This window comes from Eleutherodactylus coqui, chromosome 1 (genome assembly GCF_035609145.1).
Source record: "Eleutherodactylus coqui strain aEleCoq1 chromosome 1, aEleCoq1.hap1, whole genome shotgun sequence".
Classification (NCBI taxonomy): domain Eukaryota; kingdom Metazoa; phylum Chordata; class Amphibia; order Anura; family Eleutherodactylidae; genus Eleutherodactylus; species Eleutherodactylus coqui.
The window spans coordinates 47,985,885-47,996,534 of record NC_089837.1 but is presented as its reverse complement, the minus strand read 5'-3'; the positions used below and the strand labels follow the sequence as shown (position 1 = coordinate 47,996,534).

At 42.9% G+C, this 10,650-nt stretch overlaps 1 protein-coding gene across 1 annotated transcript; it reads right to left on the bottom strand.

Moving 5' to 3' along the window:
* Window positions 1-1,826: 1,826 nt before the first annotated feature.
* LOC136616083 (allurin-like) lies at window positions 1,827-9,216 on the bottom strand. The gene is made up of 5 exons (XM_066594198.1): window positions 9,075-9,216; window positions 7,361-7,500; window positions 3,945-4,039; window positions 2,104-2,192; window positions 1,827-1,888 (listed from the first exon to the last, which is right to left on the bottom strand). Exons 1-5 carry the CDS (start codon window positions 9,214-9,216, stop codon window positions 1,884-1,886), a joined length of 471 nt encoding a protein of 156 aa, XP_066450295.1. The 3' UTR covers window positions 1,827-1,883.
* Between the last annotated feature and the right edge of the window lie 1,434 nt (window positions 9,217-10,650).

Genomic DNA, 10,650 nt, shown 5'->3' with positions numbered 1-10,650 from the left:
AGCATTAGTGTTATGTCATCTACAAAAGCAGTTATTTTTAAGTTCCCTATTATCCACAAAAAGGGGATGATCACTCAATATGTCTCAGTAGTGTTGAAGAGCAGAGACGGAAAGTTGACATCCCTAGAGTGTCCCTCTGAAGATCTATCCATGCATAGTATTTTTTCGGTTTACTGTCAATGTGATGTTTGCTTGCTTGTTGAGATGCTGGATGCATAATAATAGTGTACCTAAATTTTGTCTAGCCATTGATGGAAGCCATGTTTTTTCCAGAACTTGAACTGTAGAAGCTATCACTCTGAGTATATTGTTCAAAGGGTGGTGATTCTTTATAATCTTGCCTCAATGAGGATGTGGGGTAGGGTATGTTGCAGGCGAGTAGCCAAATTTTTAAGAGGATTCTATAGTCCTGGTTGAGTAAAGCTATTGGCCAATATGACTCGGGCAGGTTTGGATCGTTATTCGGCTTGAGGAGTAATATTGTCTGTGTTTCAGCAAAGTCTGCATTGGTAATTAATTGTTTACAGGCTAGATTATACATTTGGGTAAGCTAAAGGGTGAGTTCCGTCAGAAGAAGCTTGTAATATTTGCCTGTAAGTCCGTCAGGCCCTGGGGTCTTATTGTTAAGGGATGATTGTATAGTTATTTTAACCTTGTCTTCTGTGATAAGCTGCTCTAGGGACTGTCGATGATTGTTCATCAGTCCATGGAAAGGAAGTGAGATCGGCAGGTTTTTCCTCTTTTCTCACACTCCTTTATCTGATCATACCCTGAATGAACATATTCTCTGTGAGACAGTACATTTGACTTAAAACATTACCATTCCTCATTGTGATGCTTCAATTGAGGATTTGGGGATGTAGTCAAGTTTCTTTGTTCAGGCATTATGATTTGATATGCGCAGCGAAAGTATTGCAGTATTTTAGGTTATTGCAATATCAAATTTTGGCATTGTGAGATAAATGTATGTTGTCCCACAAAATTCAAAGAACAATCCAACGTAGATATGCATAGCTTAGAGGGAGGGAAACTAGACTGACAGAATTGATATATAATAGGGGCTATTACTTTTGTATTACTTGTTAACCAAGCATACAGTATTTTATACAAAGAGCCTTATACAGAACAAAGAAAACAGAAGTAGGCAATAGGATGTTCCTATTGTAAAAGCTTGGCTGAACTTTATTGATAAGATGACTATAATGAAAGGATCCAAAGTCTCTGCTTTCTTAGAATTAGCCAATGGAAATTTAAATACAACCACAATATCTCAATAAGTGTGTCTACCACTAAAACGAATCCTCCTATATACGCAATCCCTTCTCAAAATGGGATTGGTAATTAGCAGATCTACATATGTCTAGCAACTTAATTCCACAGTGATCAAATGTGATCGCAAAAGGAAGACGCTGTGAGCAGCTGCACATTTCTCCTGTAGTGGCCACTGCAGGACAAACCTGGTATTACATTAATATGAATAGGTGAATATGTAATACATGGAGGTGCTGAGTCTTCCAGAACAGGAGCCACTCTTTACTGGTGTTCTCTGCTCTGATTTAGCCAAGATCACAAACAGGGCCCTTCTATGACAAATGCCCAGTTAAATACTGAACTTGCATCAAGCATACAATGAACCATGTATGATCAGTGAGTGGGTACAACCTTAATGCTCTATTGAAGAAAAACCATGATGCTGTTCTGTAAGGTTTGGTTAAATCTGTGATTTACTAATAATTGCTTTGACAATCTTGCTGTTACACTATTATCATCTAGATGATTATGAAGCGTCTACAGTGTTCATCTGCATAATTATAATACAATGAACACCACAATAGCCGGGGTCAGGACGAGTAGGCTTTTCTTCTCTAACTCTTCTTTCCAGGTTAAACTGAAATGGAAGAAAAAAATATATTTAGCTTGCATACAATAGAACTCGATAGTGGGAACTACAGAGGAAGTCGCACAAGCAAAATCACTCTAAATTGTTGGGGTCCCAATGCATACAGATGTTTTGTGAAAAGTAGAAGGGGGGGGGGTGAGGGGGAGTAATGGTGAGACTCCTGGGACATTTTACATCATTAACATATAAAACTGAGCTCTTACCGCATAAATTATTCTGGCATGCGCCTTTACATTTTGAGCATGGCTCTCCTGCTTCATATGGTCTGGCCATTCTTTTCCAATTATTACCCCTAAAGAGTATAGAATTGTGTTACAATTCATGCAACAAATGTACAATTGATTCAGCAAAAAAGGAAACCTTTCACAAAAAAACTCACCAAAAACAGTAACTTTATTGAACGATATAAAATTTAGGGATAAGGACAGACAAAAAAACTAAAACAGAAGATTCCCCAAACAATCTTATATAATAATATTGCTCCAAACAAAAGATTCTACTCCTATGCCTCCAATATAAGGAAGGGAAGTTTTGGTATAGTAGGAGCAATCGCCTTAGTTTAAGACTTAGCCAGACTATCCACTCTGAACAGTGTGATAATTAAACTGTCAACTTGTATATCGAAACCACTCCAATTGCCACGTCCAACACCAAGAAATCACAAGAAGGTGAGATCTGTGGATTGTTAACTAAACTCTATACCAAAGAAATGGACTAAAAGCCTTTTACACACGACTATCGCTCAAAATTCGCTGAAAAGCCATCTTTTGAGCGATAATCATTGCTTAAAAATGTGTGCCCATCGCGCACTTACCGCGCACTTTTTGTCCATCATTGAGTTCAGCTCAACCTAAAGTCTGCTGTCCCTGATAAGACGGACTGCAAGCTGACTTCTCTGCGGGCAGCATTGATAACATTTTTTCAGCTACTGTTCCACTAGAGAACAATAGCAATGTATTTAGAGAACAGACCACCCGCTGTTCTCTAAATACATGCAAATGAAGCTGGTTAGCTACTAATGGGCTGCTTAGCCCATTACTAGCTAATGAAAAATGATCACTGTCAGTTTCTGACGTGTGCAAATGGACCTTAAGACAATGAATCCCAATCAGATATTAAGCACAAAGTTCTGACCAAGCTGGTAATATAATAGATTGGCTGTAATGGCTTCCAAACTCAACTGTTACAATAAATGTGCTCAAAAAGCTGGTGGTAAGATAAATTGGCTCAATGCTTTTTCCTGGGAGAACCCTGGTTCATCAGGAGCCTAATAGCACTAAATTTTAAATGGTGGAATCCAGTAGGTTTTGAATATTTAGACCCCGAGAGGATTACCAAGCCCATGGGACCCACACTGTCCTATCAAAACATGCAGAGATACATTAAGGTAACTGGCCAGATATCTAATATAACAAAGATATAGCCCCCTGAGGAAGCCATTGTGAAATGTGCGTTGGGGTGCAGGTGACAGAGTTTGGTACCATGCGGTAAAACTAGTTTATGATGATCTTTGTGTGTTCCCAGTGCTTCTTTTGATATGCATTTTAACTATTTGATGTTACCTTTATTTGAACCCTCTTGATCTCCCACTACAACATATGTATTGCAATTGAATTGCCACATCCTGTCCCGGTTCATTCACTCGTCATCTCCTCCTGTGTATGTTTTTAATTGTCTTTTTATATTTTCGTATGTATAAATAAAAGGTGATACTTTTTATCCAACTCTATGTGCTGACCTATTTACTGCCAGTTTCACTAGTCCCCGGGAGTTTGGAAGCCCCTCCTATTGTCTGTCCTCACAAATACCCTTTGGGTTGATTGGGCTCAAATTACCATATTCTGAAATCTCATGAAAATCCTTTCTAGAGAGGTGCAAACTGTTCTAGCTGCAAATGGGGCCCAAGTCCTTATCAATGCCCATGGTTTTAGAACAGAATGCCCAAAAAGCTCATATAGGTATGATGGTCAGGTGTCCACCTATCTATGACTATATATACATAATGTATACAGTATATATATTTGAAGATTCCCTCTTGACTTACGCTGGACAGTAGTGGCAGACGTATAAGTAAGGAAATTGCAAATTGTCACATTTTGCACGTGCGCATCCAACCTGGTTTGTCTCTGCCCAAACCACCTGAACAAAGACAAATGGAACATAATGAAAAGGTGACGAAGACATCTTGTAGGAGTCGTTCAGTTGTTAACTAGTGATGACCTATCAGCAGAGTTCTACCATCCAGGACCCCTACTGATGAGCTGTCAGATGGAACAGTGCACTTCTTCACTAAGCTGAGTTGCGCAGAAAGCAGACAGTTCCCACTGTAGTGGCCAGGCTTGGTATTACTGTGTCATTAACTTCAATGGAAACTTTGCCTGAAATACCAAACTTGGCCAATGCTGTGGGAATAGAGCTGTCGGCTTCCTGAAGAAACCAGATCAACCTTGCTTACAGATAATCAGAGAGGATGCTGGGCGCGGGCCCCCCACCAATATACTATTGATGATCCCGAGGATAGGCCATCAATAGTTGACAACCTGACAACCCCTTTAAGTGTTTCATTGTGGTATAATGGCATGAGTCTTATTAAATATGATAACTGTAAACCGTGGAATCATTGAGACACATAGAATATAATAGAGTACACTTTGTAATAGCTCAGTATATGTACTATATAAGATAATTCCCAATCCTTACATTAGCTTATAAAAATTAGAAGTCACAAGGAAGTTCTGTAACCAATTAGAAGCCCATGGCTATAGAGTACTGAATATCCATAGAGGTCTTCGAGTTCCTAGGTGATTTTTAATATTTGTGTAATGTATACTAGGGAGTGTATTATTCCATATAACCAAGAGCTGCTGCTCTTTTTGTACAGTAGGGGACAGAATCCATAAGGGATTTATACTACACTGCCCCATCCTTTTCATAAAGATGAGCATGATTATTATGAGGTTTTGCAGCAGCTGAAGTTTGTATTGAGGCACTAGTAATTATTAGGAAATTATAGTACTAGTGTTTCTGGTGGTGCAATGCACCACACAACTGTGCTACATGGTACATCCATTATGATCTCCACACATCACACACACAGCTCTACTACATGCATCCTAATTCACACACATAGCTGTGGTACATCCATGCTAATTTCCAGACAGCTCAGCAGACTCCTGAATACAGTGATAAGTCCTTCGACATGTATCCCTGACTCCACCAACACAGGTGAGCGCATGACTGTGACGTCATCACAGGTCCTGGTGGCTGCTGTCAGCTTATCCAGTATACAGTACTTTCTACCAAACTGCACAACGGCTCCTCCCATTGGATAACGGTGATCATGTGACCGGGAGCCGCATACAGCAGTCCTCGGTGATAGCTCTCTACTTTCGATTAATCGTGTTAGCATGTGCCCGATGTTTACATCTGGCGTGCATGCGCAGAAGGCAGTGGAAGGTCCTGGAAGGACCAGAACGCCACAGGACATTGCGGAGGTTGGGGGTGAGTACTTTCAGCTCCCCTTATGGATCCAATCCATGAGGGAAGCGGAATCTTTCACTTTATTTTACTTTTTTAAAACTTCTATGCTCCCCACGACAGCTCCAGGTTGTCGGCTACCTCCTGCAGCCGGCAGCAGGGAGCTGTCACGTCCACAGGCCCCATGGCTTTAATCCTATGGGCTAGCCTGTTTTTACGGCCCTGAGGATTAAAACCTGCAAAGTCAGGATGTAAAAAGGCAATGGGGTGGTCAGAAAGGGGTTAAGAACAGTTAGTATAAACATAATTGAGCATATGCCTGTGTAATTGAGAGCCCCCCATCCTGTTGAGAACGAGTCAAGAGTTGTTACGCAGTTAAGAGAGAGACTGCAGGAATGGATGGAGAGCAAGGGCCAGATACAGTATACATCCGCAAGGAGAGGTGAGTGGAGATGGTGTGAGCCAAGACGTGGCTATTAGTCAACTTGCGTAGTGTAGTCTAAAATAGAGACTGAGACACCCAGCAACACAGACACTGTGGTGGCAGTTAAAGAAAAAAGGGACTAGCGCAGAAAAACAGAAGCCTGTCTGTGTAATCATAATACATTTATGGAGGGTGTGGATCTCTCTGGCCAGAAGGTGCTAAAACCATATTTGATAAATCAAAAGGCCATTTGAGGTAGTGACCTAGCTAACTCAGACTGCTACTTCAAATGGATTTGTAAAGAAGGAATGCTCAACCTTCTCCAACTCCAAGAGCAGGTTATTGAGCTCCTCCTATTTGACTGCACCGCACCTGGACAATCCTTCGAGCCTGAAGATGTGCAAAGGATTGCAGAGCACCACATTCTACATCTTGTCCTTGCCACTGTCACCCAAACGCATCCCCAGAAAGCAGGGGCATAGCTAAAGGCTCGTGGGCCCGGGTGCAAAAGTTTTTCTTGGGGCCCCCAACTTCTCTTAACCCCTTAACGCAGCTCCTGGGGCCTAATGCAAAATTTGTAACAGGCCCCCCAACTATAAAGCTTTATTCATAGTACTGGGCTCCATACATGTAGAAGAGAAGCTTTGTGGGCCCCCTAAGGCTCCTGAGCATCCCCTATAGTTATGCCAGTGCCAGAAAGGATATTGACTTCATAGTAACCATGGGAGAAGTAGGGATATCCCATTTTATTTCCCCATGCATTCATCACATCCAAGGGGCTTACCTTAAAAAGTTCATCCAACTGCAATCAGAGATTAGATAAATGTGTGTAGGAACATCTCACGGTTTGGCTGCAGCGAAAAACCATGAGATTTCCACCGGGAAAAGTGCTGCTTCAAATCCTGTGGCACTTAGCCGCAGGTTTTCTGCTGAGGCCAGTGCTACCATAGAGGAGAGTGCGGCCACAGCGGAATACGAAAAAAATGGACAGGCTGGGGCCAGCGAATCCGCCAGCTTCTGCCGCCTTTGCCATGACAAATTTGCCATCCCGTGTGGACGAGATTTTCAGAGATTAGCAGCTGCAGGCGGATTTGCCTCTGCAAAATATCGGACGGAATTTCCGCAGCAAATCCGCCCTGCGTGAACCCAGCCTTAGTTTACCATATATTTACATTCCTGCTGTTATATATATATATATATATATATAACAGCAGAAATGTATATATATATTGTGGCAGTGCAGTAGCAAGAGTGGCCTATAGGGGGCCTCTGAGCACAGTCACTGTGTTTTGTTTAGTTAACCTGCACCTGCAAGGGTGCAGCTACACAGATTAAATTTCCCCTCCCTCACAAACTCAGTGTCCTTAAAGCCTGTGGAGCTCAGGTCCATGGAGGCCTGTGGGGCCCTGAGGTCTATGTAAACCTGGTATTTGGACTTTACCTGGTGTTTCTGGACATCATTGCGGTGCTGATACCCCTGGGCAGGGGAAAGTAAACAAGAGATCCCAGGCAAGTAACCCCAACTTGCCACACTATATATTATCAATGTCAATTATTACCTGGGTGTAATGACCAACCATGTTACCGTTGCCTCCTTCATCATAGGTAAAATCGTCACCTTCGCTCATCCAGTCCTTAATAGCCTCTGTCCAGGTATCTTTAGCACTTGATAAATACAGATTTTCTCCACAAGGCCCACCTAGGAAAATATACATGTTCACATTTAATCGGCATTTTGGAAAACCTGTGACTAACACAGACTTGCAGCTCTTATTCACTTAAATGAAAAATGCATACTGACGCCCTTTCCGAGCATGGGCAAAAATCAGTACCGACACCCCCCCCCCCCCCCCCATTATGTACCATTACTAAAACTGAAGTCCTATGTGATAGAGGGGCTTTTGTGACCCTAATACACACAGCCAGGTGCAACTGCTACTTCTGCACTCCCTACAGCAACATTTAGTCAGCAAGTACTGGGAACTAAAGCCAATCGTTATCGGATTCTACAGTACTTGACTTATCTGATATTCCATAAAAGCTGAAGTGGTTTTCTGGGACTAAAATCTTGATGACCCCATCTGCTTTCTTCCTGCTGGTCAACGGGTCACCTCATGTTTGGCCGAGATGGGAACACTCCTTTTAAATGTGCTCCGAACTGCTACTTTGCTATTCCCATCATAAATAAAGCCATGCCGCTCCTAACTGCATATACCCTGTGCACTTAGAACGCCTATAGTCGTCCACAACATATGCTGTGCATGGAAGAGACTCGGAAGCCGAACAAACCCCATGTGTTTGACAGCCAATATATGCCCGCAACAGCTGCAGAGAACGCTGATCGCAGCTATGTAACCCTTTAAAACCTGCTATCACTTCTGACAGGGGCATTTAAATGTTCCAATTAATCAGGATTTAAATGTATGCAACGGAACCCCTTTTGACAGTGCCGTCCACATGTCATGGCAGCCTGAGGACCTTATAAAGGCACCCAGGGCTGCCACAGTTGTTTGCCTACTAGAAGGACATCGGCCAGTATGTGCGATTGGCAGTACCTGAGGTGAGCGTGTCCAGAGGAATCAAGACGTCATTACATAGTGTAGTGAAGTTTGTAGATATGTAGCTTGTTTGTCCCTCTGACCTTTATGTTTGATAAAGGGGTGAAGATACACCCCGAAACGTGTTTCATGAATGCTATATATGATCCTTCCACATTTAACCTCTTGTAACATAACAATAAAACAGAAGAATTGGTAGAGACACTAGTATTGGAGAGAGGAAGAGAGAGAGAGAGGGAGAGAGAGAGAAAGAGAGATTAAGAGAGAGAGGAAGACAGACTTGTTGAAACTTGTGGGGGCTGAGAGGGGGTTGATATACTATATAACCGCTTGTAACATAACAGTAAAACAGAAGAATTGGTAGAGACACTAGTATTGGAGATAGGAAGAGAGAGAGAGAGAGAGAGAGAGAGAGAGAGATCGGTTACTTCTATAAATCGCCTAATAAAAAAATTATGTAAAATTACACCACCTAGAAGAATCTGTCATAAAGTACCTGATGTGTCTGAATTAATGGTAATTTCTATATAGCTTGAAAAAGGCCGATATTACAGCCGAAACGCGTCGCAAATAAAAGATTTCCTTATACATCGTTTGAATTCTGCCTGCCATCTCGGACCCAGGGGTGCTTTTCAACAAGCACCCCTGTGAAGTAAATAATATTCATTGTACAACTAAAATTCTAATACAAATAGTTGCATCTTCTGACTGTTACCTTCCAAAACACTGGAGCGCTGGTTTATTTTCTGTATTCTACTGGTTTGTTTCCTATCCCGTGGTGTGGTTTTTTCACCTCTGGGAGCAACCATGACGCTCTCTTCAAGATGTCCCTGGTGACCGGTGTAAGGAAGCTCCATTCATACTGTGGATTGATACGCTATCCTGGATTCTGACGTACCGGAGCCCAAGCCACGGGCCCGGCGTCACGGGGTGAGTCAGTTCTCTACAGCATTCTATATTCTACATACTTTTCATTTTTTTTCCTTTCACTCTCTATCCACTTCGTGGAGCGCTACCCACTATATTATTTTTCTATATGACAATTAGTTACTGACATTCAGGGGCGTAACTTAAGGCTCAGGGGCACGGGTGCAAACTTTCAACTCGGGCCCCTCCTTCCCGTACCCATACCTATACCTAAACTATTTTGCTTACAGCTGCAAAACAAATTTATATACATGATCTAGTCCCTTTGCATAACGTTTCCAAACATGACTCACATTCCTGTACTACCTATGTGAAAATTTGTTTATAGCCTCTTAGGCCACCTGTCCACGGACGTTGTGAAGTCCCGCGGCAGATCTCCGCTGCGGGATCCACCGCCCGGGAGCAGGACCTGTCGCCGAATCTCCGCCGGTCAGCCCTATCAGATAGATAGGCTGGCCACGGAGAAACAGGGCAATTCGCAGCATGCTGCGATTTGCCCGCTGTGAGCGGAGAATCACAATGATTCTCCACTCGTGGACAGGCGTGATTTGCCGGCGGTTTACCACCGGTGAATACACGTCCGTAGACAGGGGGTCTTATGCTGGGCTCACACGAGCATATGATTACCTAGTAGTACGCGTGAGCTGTACGTATACTTGATACGCGGTAATTTGTTGGCAATCACATACATTGCATACACAGTTCCACTCAAATTTGCAAGTAGGAATTGTGTAATATGTGATTGCAAAAAAGAACGCAACATGTTCTATCTTGCAGCGTATTACGCATGAGACAGCCCATTGTTCTCTATTGATGCATAATTAACACCAGCCATATGTAATTACATTGCGTATAGATGGCGTGTATATGCGTCCTTGCATAGCAACGGTGCAAAAAATATAAACAAAAAAAGCAGGTGGACTGCACATGACGCCCTACCAGTAGATGGAACAGACTGGCAAGGCAGACAGCTGACTCTGGAAACTCGGATGCTCATCACTGGAAGGCGGGACTTGGAATGTAAGGTGACCAGGGGATCTAGCCCTATACTGGAAGCAGGAGATGGAAAGTTCCTGCCTATCAACAGCAGAGTATTCGCCCTGACAAGAGCGGCCCTGCGCGGGAACCTAAGTGCTGATTAACCCTGTCAGGACTGGTCACTAGGAAGTTGGATAACGCCATGCTGTCTGCAGATCCAAGAAGTGAGCAAGTTTAGGACCAAGCTGGAAGTCCTTGAGCAAACTGTAGACCACGCATAAACGGCAAACACAGGAACAACACTAGCAGCTGCAACACATGCATACATGAAGGCTCATACATGAACACTGCAGAAGGGGCTGTCAGGTCTGAGGCCTCTTACATAG

Coding starts and splice junctions, on each gene's coding strand:
- LOC136616083 (XM_066594198.1), bottom strand. CDS start 9,216: ATGGAGCTTCCTTACACCGGTCACCAGGGACATCTTGAAGAGAGCGTC. Junction 7,501..9,074: donor GCGCTCCAGTGTTTTGGAAG/GTAACAGTCAGA, acceptor ATATTTTCCTAG/GTGGGCCTTGTGGAGAAAAT. Junction 4,040..7,360: donor TGGTTGGTCATTACACCCAG/GTAATAATTGAC, acceptor GTCTTTGTTCAG/GTGGTTTGGGCAGAGACAAA.